The 17,575-nt window shown below is 51.0% G+C and overlaps 1 protein-coding gene across 1 annotated transcript in view; it reads right to left on the bottom strand.

Annotated features, from left to right (window-relative positions):
* Positions 1-17,575, bottom strand: part of FoxP (forkhead box transcription factor P) — a 548,205-nt gene that overhangs the window by 24,625 nt on the left and 506,005 nt on the right. Inside the window, 3 exon segments of the mRNA XM_077639369.1 lie at positions 165-338; positions 7,356-7,637; positions 7,639-7,677. Of these exon segments, the coding sequence (XP_077495495.1) occupies positions 165-338; positions 7,356-7,637; positions 7,639-7,677 (495 nt within the window).

The raw sequence follows: 17,575 nt of genomic DNA, 5'->3' as shown, positions 1-17,575 counted from the left end.
GAGTGCTTTTTTTTTCTTTCGTACTTTTTTTGGACCAGCCAGTGTGGACTGAAGATTATCGCAGCGGGACCGTATACCGGATAACTGAGGCCTAGAACTAACCAGACACGTGGTACTTGAGCTGTGCATGCAGTGACCCGGTGTTACTCGTCATGACGCCTCACCTGAGAGGCGATAGCAGCTCCTCCGTGGGCCCCGGACGAGGAGCCGCTGTTGAGGCCGTTTAGCTGCTGCAGCACCTGGCTCTGCTGGACCATGATGAACTGGAGCTGCTCCTGCAGGTGTGGGATCACCGTCTCCAGCTGCTTCTGTTGCTGCTGCTGCTGCTGTTGGTGCTGCTGCACACGGGAAGAGAGCATACAGGGGACGACGGTCAGTCAGATAAAACGAAATTAAACTATATTGCCCGCAAAAGACGAATGCGTACCGACGCAGGACTCAAGTGTCAGGGACTGTACGGGGTAAATATTAGAGAGAGGAAATATAAGTTAACAGCATGCTACGCACAGCGAAGTATTGCAAGGAGTGCTGGATAATGGAACACAAATCAGGACTGCAGAAAGTAGTAAACGTATACGCCGAATATAAAAGGGGCCAGTCCAATGTTTCCACACCCCAAGGACATCCTGTACACAGTAACTGGCTTATGGTGGAACCTGTTTCCTGGTTGTGATCACGCTATTGAAGAAACGTAGAGATGCAGCGCGCCCACGGCTATATCACTGTCATTGAATATGCTCACGACGAAAAGTTAAAATTCTGAAGGACTCGTAAAAACGGCAGCTGCCCTTAGAGTGACGGCCGGGCGATATTCCGCGTATACAGTATATGATAGAGTGAACCTTGTCCGCATAGCACTTGCCTTGCATAATGGATGCGTCTGTTTGTACCAAGTGAGTTTTTGAGCCTAAGCCAAACCGCAACCAGTACATATCTACAATGATGATGATGATGATCACCATATAACTTTAATTGTGGCAGGGCGGCTTTGGCCAAGAAGCGTTATAGCTAACCTGTTTCTATTTGTACGAGGTGGAGCCACGGGCGCATTTTCCGACCAGCACAATTCATCAGCGAGAAACCGAGCACCTGCAGGCCACTGGAAAGCCTGTAGGTACGGGTGGCACTGGGGGTCGAACCCTGTACCTCCCGCCTACGAGGCGGATGCTGGAATCACTAGGCCACCGCTGCTGTGCAGATATCCTAAGAGGGATGTCACCAGTTCACCCCAAAGAGGCTGTCTGACTTTACTGACTTTTTGAGCGCTTCCGAATACCGGGTGTAGACAGGAGATAAAAGTAGCTGGCCATTTACCCTACACGAGGAGTTTAGGCCGGTATTCTTGAATTTTCGCGCACAAATATTTTTTCGTTCTTTCTATAGGAGCAAAAGAACCGCTCTGTGCGCAAGAACGCCATTTGGGTCCATGCGCGCTGCTTTAGATTCTCCACCGGCACCCCTGGCCCACGCCTTTCATACTAGACCATCGCATACACACCCCTCTTTATTTTTTAACCCCCCCCCCCCCCCCCACCCACACATACACACACCAGCGCCTTTGAAAAGTATCTTTTGCACGCCAGGCCAACAAAGGCGTGGACCCTATGAAAACAAAAACAAAACATCTCACCCGCTCTACTGGAAACGCAAAATAAAAAGAGAGATCGTTTTTTTTTCTAAAGAAAAGTTCTTGCCACCCGTAGGGCGTGGGTGCGAGCAGTTTATTTTTTTTCTGCAATTTCTTATTCCGTCCGAGTCGAAGAGCAGTAACCACACCCAGCATTTTGGTGCGGCCGCAAGCACACCACCTCCTTCTCTCTCTCCTACGTACGACGTCGCCCCAACGCAGCGCGAGCGTGCTCACGCATTTGTTCAGAATTTTCAAGGAGAAAAAAAAGAGAGGGGGGGAGGTGCGCGCGTCGTTAGTATGCTGCCACTCCTGTGTCTCTCTCCGTTCCTTCCCTAATTTGCCTTCTTCTTTTGTGTTTATTTCTTTCTATTCAGCGTCGCCAGCGCATGCAAGATGAACACCCGCTCAAGAGGATGACGTCGCCATCCCCAAGTACATCGAATGCCCAGCAAATGTTCCGTTTTGCTAAGAGTTTGAGCGCGCGTGTACACGAAGCGAGGTATCTTTTGTTTTTTCTCGCGGTGGCATTTTTTTAAGCACTGAAAAAAAAAATGGGGGGGGGGGGGTACAAAAAAAAGCCAGTCAGCGGGCTGTCCCAAGGCACGCACGCGAATATTACGCCAGCACGCGAACTGCCCCTTCTGTCCCGTGTGTTTCAGTGCCCCACGATGCGGTGTTGGGCGCGCCGTTGCTTTCACCGTGCATTTGTTCCTTGTTTCAGCGAGCCGGTCGTTTCTTGATTCCGTTCGTTTCATCTCGGCGTCCTCGCGTGCCCGAGCTTGCTGTCGGCAACGCAGCGAAAAACGTCATTAGGAAGGGAGTGACAAAATATGAAAAAAATATGACAAGAAAAGAAAAACTTCACTAAAAATGAACATCGCTAAAAGAAAGAACTTCACTGCAGGACTTTTGGGGAGCACAGGCTTTTTTGTTTAACTGAACGAAGACAAAATAAAGTTACACGAAAGGAGTGATGAGCTATGTTCCAGTTTGGTGCTGAACTTAACTGTGTGTGGATAACACTTTTCTTAAACTATGTTTTTCGTATTGTTACGTTTGTGTCTACCTAATAATAATAATAATAATAATAATAATAATAATAATAATAATAATAATAATAATAATAATAATAATAATAATTGGTTTTTGGGGGGAAAGGAAATGGCGCAGTATCTGTCTCATATATCGTTGGACACCTGAACCACGCCGTAAGGGAAGACATAAAGGAGGGAGTGAAAGAAGAAACGAAGAAGGAGGTGCCGTAGTGGAGGCTCCGGAACAATTTCGACCACCTGGGGATCTTAACGTGCACTGACATCGCACAGCACACGGCGCCTTAGCGTTTTTCCTCCATAAAAAAAGGCAGCCGCCGCGGTCGGGTTCGAACCCAGGAACTCCGGATCAGTAGTCGAGCGCCCTGAGCCACCCTGAGCAGCCCTGAGCACTGAGCCACCGCGGCGGGTGGTCTACTTACAGCAGAACATGTTTCTCATACGCCACGCCCTTTTATCAAGCTCGCCTTTCACTTGGAGCTCGGCACTCCCGAGAAATATAATGCGACGACGACAGTGCGCGCTTTTTTTTTCTTGCGCTACAGAATACGTTTAGGGAAGCTGCAAACTATTATTAAAGCTGATTTAGCGCAGTGTCTTACAAACGTTTCCAGTTATGAAACAGGTTTGTTTTGATATCCTTTTCTTCCCGAGGCTCCAATAAAATCCTGCAAGGCCTGAGATCACAGGTTTGTTTTATCTATAAAGACGTCACTGTCTTCATGAAGACCAGAACACAATGCAGAAAGCCCGAGCCCCGCCAGGTCAGCAGTGACACCCCATAAAAGTTGGTTAAACGAGCTGCTGCCTTAGCGTTTACTATTCTTTCGTTAGGACACGCGACGTCTTATCAGCGTTGTGCATAACGTCGATCGTGATAACCAAAGCTTACAGAGACTAGATATGCCACTTTAAAACCGCGAGCGCTGTCAGCTAATGACGTTACCCAGGATGCGAAACAGGAAATGATTACTTCAGGCCGATTTTAAAAGCAGCCGCCGTGGTCGGGTTCGAACTCGGGAGCTCGGCTACTGATCCGGAGTTCCCGGGTTCGAACCCGACCGCGGCGGCTGCGTTTTTGTGGAGGCAAAACGCTAAGGCGCCCGTGTGCTGTGCGATGTCAGTGCACGTTTAAAGATCCCCAGGTGGTAGAAATTATGCCGGAGCCCTCCACTACGGCCACGTCTTTCTCCCTTTCCTCTTTCACTCCCTCTTTTGTACCTTCCTTTACGGCGCGGTTCAGGTGTCCAACGATATATGAGACAGATACTGCGCCACTTCCTTTCCACAAAAAACAATTACTATTATTATTAATATTATTATTATTATTATTAGCTTATTTTAAGAAAAATAAGTCTGCGCACTGAGGCTATAGTAACATTCTAAAATAACTAATGTTAATGATTGACGAACGACAGCAACCTTCTCCCCGGCCGATAGTTCTTGTGCGCGGCCGCCAGTGTTGATCGATTGGGTAAAGAACGAGGACGACGCGGCTACACGTACGCAACTATAGATTGGAAAGATATATAAAAAAGTTGAAGACAACAGCGTAACGCACAATTAGCTGCGCGCGCCACTAATTGTCACTCGCGCATTATGCGACGGAAGAACGGGACAGCAGAACTCCGAACAGCAAGACCTGATTATCGGTAATTGCAGGACGGACGAATGCCGAAACGATTAGAACCGAAATACGAATACAAGGGCGGGCGAAAGCGGGGGGTGCTTTTTTTTTTTTTAATGAACCAGCTCGTGACAGCTGAACGCCCAGGGAAGCATAATAAATATTAAATAATAATCGACGGGGGTGTACGCAACCAAAAAATGAAACTATAAATAAAAACGAGAAATGCGCACAAAATAACTCTCGGGCTTCATTTGCGAGGACGCCAAGTGCCGCTAAGAAATAATTATAAAAAGATGAACCAAAAAGGAGGGAACGCGAGAGATTAAGAATTTATTTCAAGAACGGCCAATGCACATCGGATGTTGGGAGGACTGTTAATTTCTGTCCGTACGCTAGGCGGCGGGCAGAATATTGAACGAGATGACGAGAGCGAAATCCACTTTTTGGTGAGTGAAATCTCAATTAAAAATTTTTTACTTGCGTTGCCTCGTTCTATGGCAGCATGAGTTCGTGACGTATACTTTATGTTCGCACAGCGCACACATTACTGCTCATGTTGATTGCGCTAGCTGTTACGTTAAGTTATGCTTATGAAAGCTCATCGCGCAGTAAAATGACTTCTGTTCTACAAAGAAGCCACCTTGTGAAGCGAGACATGAGCGCTATTAATGAAAGCGTTAGACTGGTAATAAACTGCTGCATTAAGCGGGGATACACTCGCACCAAGTAATGAATAAGAAAGACACGCGTAGTCCCTTTACTTGGGTCTTGATTTGTTTGAGATTAACATCAACAATAGGACATAACTGTCCAAATAAAACTTTTAAAAAAGGTCCACGTAAAAAATACAAAAAAAGCTGCCAGGTATCGAAGATGGCTAATCGTTAATTTTTTTGTTGAATTGTCAAACTTTCAAGCTAATTTTATTCCACAATAATGTCGCATTAAAACATCACCACAACCTAATGCATAGCGCACCCGTCTGATGACAACTGTCAGAAAGTGTGTGAACACGTTTTTAAAATTTTATTTAAATTTAAAAAAAATTTAAAATTTAGGACACAGGATAGACATCTAGCTCCATAAAAACGCTAAGGCGCCCGTGGTCGGGTTCGAACCCGGGTTCGAACCCGACCGCGGCGGCCTGCGTTTTTATGGAGGAAAAACGCTAAGGCGCCCGTGTGCTGTGCGATGTCAGTGCACGTTAAAGATCCCCAGGTGGTCGAAATTATTCCGGAGCCCTCCACTACGGCACCTCTCTCTTCCTTTCTTCTTTCGCTCCCCTCCTTTATCCCTTCCCTTACGGCGCGGTTCAGGTGTCCAAAGATATATGAGACAGATACCGCGCCATTTCCTTTCCCCAAAAAACCAATTACCAATTACAATTACAGAACGAAGGGCGCTAATAAGTAAAAAATAAAAAAGAAAAGGAGTAAAAGGCAAGTAGTCGTCAAACGAGAACCATGTGGTTCTCGTTCGATTACGAGTACAATTACTGCGCGCAGTCAGCGTTAATTCTAGTCAGATATCAAACAAATAACAAAAAACCAGCAGGACTAGCTGCTTTTTTGCGTGTTGCTATCGAGTAAGACAGAAGGCGTTCACACAAAAGGCATAACAGGTGACTCGCTGGCCGCAGCAGTTTTCATAACTGGGCAGTGCTGAGATGTAGCTGCGCCTATGCTGTCGTACTTTTATGTCCAGATTTCACCTCCTGCCAACCCGGCAGCGAACAAAGAACAGTCCGCGATGGACGTCACAGTGCTGGTCGCAGGCAGAAGTTCTATTCGAACCAGAGGAGCGCAGCACTTTCCGTCATTAACGAGGGAGACCCTCCACGAAAGCGGAAGTGATATCAGTCCCAGGCCCCTGACTAGGGCATTTTATTTAACTTTCTGTTTCTAGCACCAATTCTGCCTGCCGCCTTCTTCCCCCCCCCCCCCCCCCGCCTCTTTAATCTTGCGCTTGCTGGATTCTGGCCTTTTTTTTTAAAGAAAAAAAAAGAATATTCCCTTTAGTCTGAGCTCCTCGAGCGGAAATTAGGCTCAGGGAGTAGTTTGAGAAGACAGCCGCGTTCCCTACGACCTGAGAGCGGTGCCACCTTTTACCGTCGTCACGGATGTTTTTTTTTTATTGTTTTGTTTTGTTTATTATTTCTTATTCGCACAAAGCGCTGTGCATTCCGCTTGGACGATTCTTCATACCTACTCATTCATTCGCTTCAACTCCACCACCATCTTCAACGCCAGCACCGTCAGTGGCGCACGCATATTCAAATAAGAACTCACAGGTGCGCGAACAAGTTCAATGAAGCTGATGGGTAACCGAAAGATTAAAAAAAAAAGAAACTCAGAGGGATAGTTAATTACACTGACGACAATGCGATATTATTTAGAAGCTGTCGAAGCCTTCAGGGCAAGTGACGTCACTTGCGGTCCGGTGACGTCACGTCCTTGCCAGCCAATGGGCGAATTTTATGACCGACGACACATGTTTCTTTTCCCCAATGAGGCTTTTAATCAATGTAATTAAAAGGCGCCATAACCACACACCCACGAGAGGAGAATGGGACAGAGCGCCTGTCCGTTGAAAAGAGGGCCACAAATGGGCTTATACCGCACGAGGCGGATTTAGGGTTGCTTGACGACGGAACTTATTTCTGATCCGCCAAGGCAACGGTTTGGTCCAGGACCCTTTTCCCCAGGAATCTCACCCTAGAAGAGCCGAGCACCAGGTCAGGGGAAATCTTGTACCCTTTAAAAAAACCGGTGGTTACCCGGCGGCACTGGGAATCGAACCCAGCATCTCCCGAATGCGAGGCGGATGCTATACCACAAGGCTTTTATTGTTATCGCATTACAGTCGAGCCTCGTTGTAACAAAGTTGAAGGGGCCCGGCGATTACTTCGTTATAGCCAGTGTTGACCGAGCTCTCGAGGGGAATCGTCATTCCTTCGTTATATCCACAATTTCCTTATAAACCTTTCCGTTGTAACGAGGTTCGACTGTACAGTGCCGAAGGAGGAGACAGGCAGTGTACTCGCCTGCTGCTGGAAGAGGAAGGTCTGCTGCTGGGTGTCCAGGATCTGCTGCAGCTGTGCGGGCGAGAGCAGCTGCTGCTGAAGCAGCTGCTGCACTTGCTGCTGGGCCAGGCTGTTCATCACCAGCAGTGGGGACAGGTCCGGGCTGGTACCCCCGCCCACCGGCCCAGTGCTGCCACCGCCCGCGGCGCCCTGAGGCAGGGCGCCCTTGGCGTCCCCGCCTCCGCCGCCCGGCCAGCCGCCCGCGGCCACGGCCGCCGCCGCGGCGCGCTGCTGCTGCAGCTGAAAGGTGCAGCTGCTGCGTCTTGGACGTGCCCAGCGGGGTCTGCACACAGGGTAAGAAGAAGGCGAAGGACAACGTTAGGCCCCAGTTTACTCCCCGCGGGGTGTTATACGTGCAGGTTTATACGTGCAGGTTTATACGGGGTGTTATACGTGCAGAAAAGGGAGTTTTAGCACACAGTTACCGCATACCGGTCATCCATGCGCCAAATGCGCATGCGCAAATGGCCGCGAGAGGTAGCCTGGTGCCGAAGAGCTTTCGCGGCCATCAGCGTATGCACCGTTGGCATACACAGCGTACACAGCATATACAGCGTATGCAACGGTGCATACGCTGACGGCGCGCGAAAAGCTCTTCGGCGACTGGTCGTGTTGGTGACGGTGCGCTAATGAATGGGATTGGTTTCGTGTCGGGGAAGAAACGATATATACACATTTCCCGTCGATGTAAGTGTAAGCCCATGAGGAGTATTTGCTGTAAGGAACCCCTTTCTGTCTGTATTAGGAAAGGAAGAATGGAACAGCAACGTATGGCGTCGCTACAACCTCGAAACAGTCACATTTATGACACCTTTTCGAATGAGGCGGTTCAGTGTTTTCGGTCAGGGTAACAGTTAAGGAACGAAGAGAGTAGTGCCGAAAGCAATTCACTTGCCGGTAACAGTACACGGTGCTCGATATCGACCTGTTTTGAAAATTTGCCGTTCGCTTCCATCGCCTTACCCTTGAAGCTGCCCACATCTATTCAGCCATGTATCATTCAGGAGGCGTGTGTTACGAGAACCGACACGGAGGTCACCGCATGGAACAGCGAGAATTAACCAGGGCGACACACGTTTCAGCTGCAATCCTGCTCCTATCGACTGCAACTGCCCCTTCGCTGAAGCCAGAGTCGGATCACGTTATCACGAAATCGAGCGTTTTCCCCCGCCGTCATCAGTCCTCGCGGTGAATGCCCACCACACGTCTCTCGAGCACCACCTAAGGTGTCGGTCCGCGTACATCACCTCTACGATCAGCGTTCTTGCTATGCCGGGCAGTAGCCAGCGGTAAAACAACCCTGGAAAGCCCACGACCGACACCGTCGACAACAAACTCTGTCTTGCTGGCGTCAAGACCCTCAAATAGCCCCTTATTTCAGCGGACGGCAAACAAATGCGCCGAAGCTTGGCGACAGATAAAGAAGAGGAAGAGAACGCTAGGTTATAGGAACAGATAGAACGATAAAATAAAGAAGCAGCGGAGAAAAGGGGCAGACCGCTTACAAGACAGTGCTCTCCCCGATTGAGACGGATGAGCATCAACCCCGCATCCTTCTTCATTCATCCTTCTCTTCAGCATCCAGAATAATGGTGCATGCTGGCGTGCTTGGCGGAACACCCTGTAGTTGAAACGTTGCTTCCCTTCTCGGACGTATCACACCCTTGAATCGGTCGCGCGGCGATTGCCCCCCCCCCCCCCCCCCCCCGACTTTTGTTTCGCAGCTTTCTTTTCCTTGTGGTTTGTTTAGCTTTTTTGGGCACGTGTACAACTATTGACACGTAGGAGCTCAGTCTTTCCGTTCTTTTCCTGGTCTTTCACTTCATTTTTTTTCCCGCCGTGTGGTCGCACGTGTTTTGAGTGCTGCCTATCGTTTGCGAGGCGTTGCAGTGGAAAGCCGCATCGAAAGCGCCTACATAAACCTAGAAGTCAGTGCCGTCGTTAAGCGTGTCAACGTTGTAAGGCATGTGCTTGCTGGAATACTACTGCGTACAGCTTGCAGCTCATTTTCGTCGGCTTTAGATCCAATAAATGTGCTAGGTTTGTGTTAATACAGATGACATCAAGTGGCTCTCCCCGTTTCTACCTTGCTTCTAAAATTGAATTTCATTGCCACTGCCGCTCATTAGGACATTGTACATGCTGCAGAACACTTGTTAGAGACAGGCTGCGGCTGGAGCATCGTGGGAAGCTAATTAACTACACAGAAGCGCTTGTATGTCGTATTCTACCTCGGACTGATGTGTTCATGTCGCGCGTGACCATTACTGCAAGCTGTCTTCACTGGCATGCAGGGTCATGTTGCGAAAAAGCCCACGCTCTTTTTGCAGGGACACAAGATTGGGCCACCGTACCTCGGGTGAGAACTGCTCCTCCTTCTTAGATGCAACGTAAGCGACCATAGCGGTGAAGAAATATTTATAACAATGACAAGGAGGAGGAGGAGGAGAAAGAAAGATGAGTGGGAAAGTGTAAAACAATGGGGCCCGTTGCCCAGGAAGTGATTGGCTCGGGATGTGTACTAAACAAATGAACCTCCGGGCGAAACGGAGGAGATGGAATTCACAACATCCTTCCTGGATTGGAGAGAAATAGGTTGAAAGTAACAATTCTAAGGAAAAAAATCGGTTCCAGATTTCACGATTAAAAATAAGAAAAACGGGCTCGAGGAAGCAGCCGGTCTGCGTAATTAGCCTAAAACAGGACGAGGACGGAAACACGATCAGGGGGCCGGCCTCTTTCAGGAAAATAAAAAGGGAAAAGAAAACGCGGGCTCATTTCTCCGAGTGTCGGCGAGAATAGATACACCCTAGACTCCCTGACTGGCCTGTCGCTCGAAAATTCCCTCACAAGCAGAGGCCGTTATCGTACAAGACGGCCACGTTTCGAACGGAGAACGTCGAAGCGGCGGGAAAGGTCGGATCCGTGCGGGCACACACTGGCGCTACCACGCCATCAGTCACCGTCCCGGAGGTCATTAGGCGGCCCGGTGTGTGACAGGTAGAGCGATGATTTTTTCGACGACAATCACGGGTTTCTTACGCTCCTTCGGCCAACGGCACCGGAGATAACCGGTGCCGTAGACGGAGAAAATGGTCTTTTACAAAAATAAGCGAATGCTTCGTGGATCATTGGGATCCCTACTCGAAAGTACGGAACCGCAGATTTCTCTCACTTCTCGCAGGACGGAATCACTTAGTTGATTCTTGTCCCCCCCGTCTTTAGACAAAAAAAAAAGATAACTGGAACACGACATGAGCGAAAATAGGGAAGGCGACTTTTCAGGAACTCGGAGTAATTACTGAAGTTATTACGGAAGCTTCGTGGTCTCCTTCATTTCTTTTGGAGGAAGAGGAGAGGGCTTCATGGGGTGTGTACGTGATTGCTCTAGCGATCGAAAACTAAGGAGTCACGGAGTCGGAAAAGAAAGTAGCATCTCTTGCTATCTCTCTTCGTCCAAGGCAGCCCCAGAGAACGGGAAGAAGCTAGCCAAGTCTACACTTATGGCTTCTTAATGGCCACTTCCTGTCCCTTCGACGTTCTCAGGGGGGGGGGGCAAAGGTTTGCGCGCTCAACTAAGCTCGGAAACACGAAGCGAAGTTGGGTTAGAAAAAAAAAATAAATTAGGAACACATCGTAAAACCACTCGGGCTGAAAAGCAACGAGCCATCAAATGACGTGCAAAAATAACCGTCTCTGGTAGTCACCTTGCTTACTCGATTGGGGAAGAGTGCCTAGCCATCTTCGCGAAGTCCCGTGACTTAGCGAAAGTGTTCTCGTGCTTCGGGGTTTAATTATTCTTTCCAGAGAGAGCAAGGTGGGTGGGGGGGTTCTGAAGTGACCCCTAACGTGTGGACGGCGACAATCGGAGGGTCTTGGGCTGTCCGTTTCACTTCTCTTATCTCGAAGAAGCACTCCCCAGCATTCGCAATTTCGAGAGAAGAGGAGGAGGAGGGGGGGGGGGGGTGACGAAGGAGCCTCAGGACGGTGCTTCGAACCATCCGTTTTCGAAACACTCGGTCTCGCTACTCCACCACGTGTCGTCTCTGCATTTCTTTTTTTTATTTGTTTCGAAAGCTTTCCGTTAATTGTCCCTTTTGTACCGTGCGGCGTAGTCTTCGAACATTAGAGCAAAGTGCAGGAGGTTAGAAGAGCGCTGGTCGGCGCTAAGGTGCATCGAAATAGGGAGCGCACAAAGAAAAATAAAACAAGGAAAAGCGTCACGAAAACGAAGTAGGAAGAAAAAAAAGAACTTGGCGTTAGAGGTAAAACTTAGAAGCGTTACTAAGGAAACAAGCAAATGGTAGGAGTGCTACAAAAGGGAAGGGGGTATGAGGGGAAAAGGGAGAGGGGGAGGTGTGCAGGAGAAGTAGGGATCCCTATCACTGCTCGATTAATCACGAGCTGCCGCCCACGCGTTTCGTTTAATTTCCGCGACGCGTACACGCGTGGATGGCTGTTCCTCTGCTCCGCGTCTTCCACGGCATGCGCTCTTGGCCACGCCTACTTCCCTTTCCAACCATTGCCACACCCCTTCACCCGTCGAGCTCTTTGTCCGTCCCTGCGGCTCTTGCCGACCAATCTGCTTCTTCACGAAGCAAAAGCAGCAGCAGCACGACACTTTCTGTCCAATCGGATGGGAGCAGTCAGTGTTGGCTATTATTTAGACCACTGTTGCTGCGACTAACTTCCGTCGCGCGCTTAGTCGAAGCGTACATGTCGAGATAAGCGCATGTCCTGCACTTTAACAGCGTTCGTTCGGCACCGGCACTGCACATTAAACAGCTGTGTCGAAGTCCAACCCATCCCGAGCCCACGGCGATCCGGAACAGATCTTCCTTCTGGACGCGACGGATAGCGTCACGCGTTCTGTCTTCAGTACACGGTGGTCAGGGAGATCCAATTACTAGATTAATTCGTAGATTAGCTCATATGGAGCTGGTTCCTACTCCTTGAAGCACGCACTCTCAACTATCGATTCGATTTCAAGCAACCAAACTCAGCAATGAGTAACGGCTTTGCAAAAAGATTTCGCCACCCTTAAAGTCTTTTAAGAATTCGCTCAGATTACAAACATACATCACGTGTTCGCGTAATCCAGTTCTGGTGTGCCCAGGAAGTTACACAGAGCGTCCTACAGATGAATTCACGAAACAGTTTTCCTCTGCTTAAGTTCAGTAAATGTATACTGAAGCCATTCACGACTCGAGGTTTACTAAAACCATACTTATGAATTCGGCTTCAGCGTGGCCGTCAAAACAATTATCCGTAGCAGCAGCCCCTCCAGAACACGGGTCGACGCGGAAGTCGACTTCTTTTTGATCGCCTCGGTGGAATCTCATTAGCGGAGCCGTCCGGGCCGTTTTACGCGGAAATTTATTCTGCACCTTCTGGTCAGGAAGTGAACGCGGTTTCACTAAGACGCTCGTCGCAACAGCTGCGTCACATGACACTTAGAACGAACATGAGCCCCCTCATCGTTACGCCCTCACTAAAACGTATAAACCTCAAGAAGGTCAGCAGTCTTGCAGTGATCCGTATACAGAGGTTTATACGAGATGCGCTAAGGAAAGCGATTCTGCTGGGGGCGCCGGCAGCAACGCAAGGCGTCGACCAACAAAACGCAAAAAAAAGATGCGCTGCGCGTTGGTGCGGACGGGCGAGAGAGAACTATCGCGGGAAACAGCTATAGACTCCGAGAGGAGACGTACTCAATATCGCCGACCCAGTTAAGGGAGAGTCACCCATAGGGACGCACGTATGACGGCGCTGCGACGTTCGAAACTCGAAAAGTGTCCAGCCAGCGCAATCGTCATCGCAACGTGCCCACGAGACTGCCCGGCGCTTTTTACTGTGTTCCTACCTGTGAAGAAAAGAAGGCACAGAGGCGGCAACTCGAAGTCACGGCAACTGGACGACCACAGCAGGAAACAAAACACACGGGTTGCTGTTTTGCTAGCTTCGGACGACGGCGACCAAACAAACAAAAACAGAAAAAAACGTGACGTGGGGGGGGGGGGGGGGGGGTGGAGGGACCCGCTTTCCACGCACCATGGTTTCAGAATGCAACGCCGGAGTCCGCTCCGAGCCGCGTCCCCACAGCCCATACGCGGGGAGATGAACGCGGTGCTAGCGGTGTGCTTCTCCGCATAGCAGCTCGCTGCATCGTCCAGCGATAAGACTATAGCGCCCCAACAGTGGGACACCAGGGAAAAGCGTGGGGGGATGACGCAGAAGCAAAGCAACGCACATCAACCTAACCTACATAAAACACGCGAGAACCTCACACACATAGCAAGCCGCGCCGAGACAAACGCAAAGGGCGTTCGAGGAAGGAAAAGGGGTAGAAACGGTGCAAGCTGGAACGGATGTTTGCAGCGGCGCGCGCGCGGTACGGCTACTGCCCATGTAAACAAGGTTGCCGCAGCGCCCCTATACTGTTTCTCTTTTCTTTGCGCCCTCCGTCCTTCTTTCTTTATCTCTTGCAGCGGCGGCCTGCAACCGGATAGCACAGCAGCCAGGAGCGCCGCGCTCCCGGAACGGAGACAACCAAGAAGAAAAGCGGGTACGGAGGAGGCAGGCCTGTGTGTACACTATACGGATGCGATGCCGCTGCCGTAACGCACTACCCGTCAGGTCTCGCCCTCACACGTGACGGTGCGCTTCGTGGCCGGAGAAGGAGACGAGAACGCGCTTCCCTTCCACCGTGCCCGCGGCCTGTCCCGCCAAGACAAACAACCCCGAGCAAAACGCCCGAAAGGGTAATCACGTACACGCCACGACGGGCCGCACCGCCTCCTCTTGCCCTTCCCGCAACCGTCCGAGGAAAGGCTCGGTATAGGTATACAGCGGAGACGGCCGCGCAGGGGAGAAGCGCCCGGCTCGGGATGCAAAAACAATGGGCGCACGCGAGACAACAAAGGGCACCTTGGAAGGAAGGACAAGCGCAAGCAGTCCTTCGTGGAAGGAGCGTGTGTTTTCTCTTGCTTCGCAGGCAGCGTCGTGTCCGGCGCGCTGGACGCTATCCCAGCCCCGCTGCAAGCCACGTGGGAAGGGGAAAGCGTAGACGGCGCATCACCGAAGGAGGGGAAGAAGGCTGCCGCGGACGGTGGGTCGGTAAGCAATAGGAGAAGCGGCAGCCAGCAGCCCCGAGCAAAGGAGGGGACGCCGAACAGCGAAGCAAGGGAAGCACGCGCGGGTCATCCGAAACCTTCGGACTCGGCAAGCCGTGGGCGAATCCACCCACCCGTGGGGACCCTTGCAAGCGCGCCGGCAAAGCTAAACAACCACGGCCGCGGCGGCAGGGGTCCCGAAAACAAACAATTCCCGGGGCCCGAAGAAACAACAACAGTCGCCATGGCAACGCCGAGGAACACCGAGACGACGGGCTTTGCCAGAGTTGGGTGCGCTAGGAGCGGGGTGGGAGGTGGTGGTGGGGGGGGGATGCGCTTAAGACCTCCTGCCTTGGCCGGGCGTCCTCCTGCTCACATCAACGAACCAACGGGCAGGGCCGTAGGGAAAGGAAGCAGAGCCCGATAGACGGGTGCGTAAACAAGCGGAGCTTCGCAGGCAGTGTAAACACGGCGCAGCGCGCCAGGCAGGGCCTCGCAGTCTGGACAGGCCTGCAGTGGAGGCGGGCGCGCGTGCTATCTGCTGTTGCTGCTGCTGCTGGGAAGGGCCGGATAGAAGAGACAGCACTGTGCGTGTGTGTACGTGCGAGTGTGGGCGACGCGCCGTGAGCGGAAGACGGGAGAAGAACTCTCTTTCCCTGTCCCGAAGCTCTCCCCCCTTCGGACATCGAGGGACGGAGGGGAAAGGCGGGAAAACAAAGCGAGTAGCCACTGCCGCTGCATCGCCACGTAGGCTTTCCTTCCTCGATGCCCGAGCTCGGTGCAAGATGAGCCGCCTTGGCCGTTCTCTTGCTATTTGCCTGAGCCCGGTCCGTGCGGCATCGAGAATTGGGCCGCCGTGGCCGGATCTCTCAATGCGCCAGCTCAACTCCCCACCCTCCTCTTCCACCCCAAGACCGGCCCCTTCTTCCCGACGGTGTCCCGTTCGTTCTTCGGCCGACACCGAGGAGGGCTCTCGCGATGGCCGGCTTTACTCTCCCCGGCGATGCACTGTCCGGCGTTTATGCCTCCGTGCGTCCTCCGGCCCGTTTCTTTACCCGTGTCTTTAGTAGATCTCCGCGTCACTGTTTTTTTCCCGTCCAGCCGAGGACTGTCTATAGGACGTACAGTACGGCCATGCGTGCGTGTGTGTGGATTCCGTAAGCCGGCCGACCGATGCCTGCAGGCCGGTCCTTTCGGCAAGCGCCGCCAATCAATAGGCCTCTCTCCGAGAGCCGTAGTGTCCGCTATATATGCCGCACCAATCTTTCGACCCTTGATTTACTCACGCGCCACAGCGTGCCTCGACGTCTCTATCGTCCACGCGCGTAGAAATAAACAAAAAAAGGCACTCGGCTCAGACCAGGTGTGCTCGAAGGAGCCCGTTAGCGAGAGCCCCAAGCAGCAAAGCGGAAGGTAGGAGATTCGCGCTAGTAACGAGCAGCTTCTGGTAGCCGAGCTTCGGATGTAGTGGGCGTGTGTATACCGACCTGGCTCCATCGAGGCGTTCGAGTACCTCTCTCATTGCCGAGGCGGCCAGGGACGCGGTGATATATAAGGTGCGCGATGATGTAGACAGTGTCTCTGGCCTCCTAATGACTCTTCTTCAGGACTGCGCTCCCGAGACACTACGGGCCTCATATACAATAGGCCATAGGCGAAAGGGGGGCAACTCGGCATGCCACCTCGTGTGCGGGAAAGACAGAGCTCGACCCTCGGTATGTTTGCGAGGCAGTTGGTGGCCGAGAAAACAGATAAAAAGAATGAGTCGAGGCGACGACATTGCTCTGGCTAAGAGCAATCTACCGCGTTCTTCCTGATAGCGAGATGGGTTTTCCGCACCACAGAAAGAAAAGCACAGGCTGTCATTTACGCCCGAGAAGAAACATTTCGCAATACTGTCGAAACGGGTGGGTAGCTGCGGGACCCGAACGGGAAAGATTGCCTCGGTCAGGCGGCCAATGTCCGCCACAGAGGCGACCGGATGATTCGCGACACACCGATCTCGTGCTTTGAAGGTAACGTCAGGTTAAGGAGACATAATTTATTTGTATTTTGTTTACCGTGGCAAGCCGATGTGCAACAAAGACCTATTTTAAACTGTGGCTGACGTCGAAGGGGCGCGAATCTCCGCTGAAAACATCCGGGAGTCTGACAGCGAAAAAACGTTAGAACACTTAAAAAAAAAAAACTAACGGTATTTGCTTTTCATTAAGAATAAGACGCGTGTAGCAGCCAGCAAACGTGAGAAAATTGTGCGGTGTTTTCTATTTAAAACCGGTTCTCTGTCTAGTAATGCTGGTTGTTCTTTTCTCTTTTAGGCAGTAGGACAGCTTCTGCGAAGAGTATTTTCAAGCAGTTGCTTTCTAGGTTAGGCGCTATCCGATCTTTGAAAACATGCTGGACGCTAGCCAAATGAACACAAATATATTCATAGCGACGAGTAGTAAAAATTGCGAACGCTACTCGGGACGGCTCGGGTAAATTTTTCATCATCAATTGAATGTTTCAAGACGGGAATAAAGACGGCCTAATATTGTAACAGCCAGCTTGAATTCCCACACTACTACGGGCAGTATGCAATGCCAAAGCTTACGAAAACAAGTAGTAACCTCAGCATGCCGGTAGTAACTGCACGCGGAGCACGATTCGAGTCACTAGCTAGCTTTCCTGAAAGACATCTGGCCTCTGGTGCATAACCTACACAAACAGCATACGAGCCCCGGTATTCACTGGGAGGGACGAGTGCTGGCATCCTGAACAGGCGAAACCATAAAACCCATCGTTTAAGGCCGACATTATCACAAGCAAGTCTCGTAAAAGTGAGTTGTGCTCTAGCGGGCCATGTAATCCACATGCGAGCTGCCGAAAATATCTCGCATGATTTCCGGCGAGCGCTGACATCTCACGCGAGAGTTCGCGACCCGACAGTTAGCGCCACGTGCTTAACCGAGTATTCGCGGTCATTGGGATGAAGAGAAACGTTAGACCTCGCCTTAAAGAAAACAGTTCGTATTATACTTGTAATAATGATAATAATTGTTTTTTTTTTTGCGGGAAAGGAAATGGCGC

This window comes from Amblyomma americanum, chromosome 10, assembly GCF_052857255.1.
Source record: "Amblyomma americanum isolate KBUSLIRL-KWMA chromosome 10, ASM5285725v1, whole genome shotgun sequence".
NCBI lineage: Eukaryota > Metazoa > Arthropoda > Arachnida > Ixodida > Ixodidae > Amblyomma > Amblyomma americanum.
This window is presented reverse-complemented; position numbering and strand designations above follow the sequence as displayed.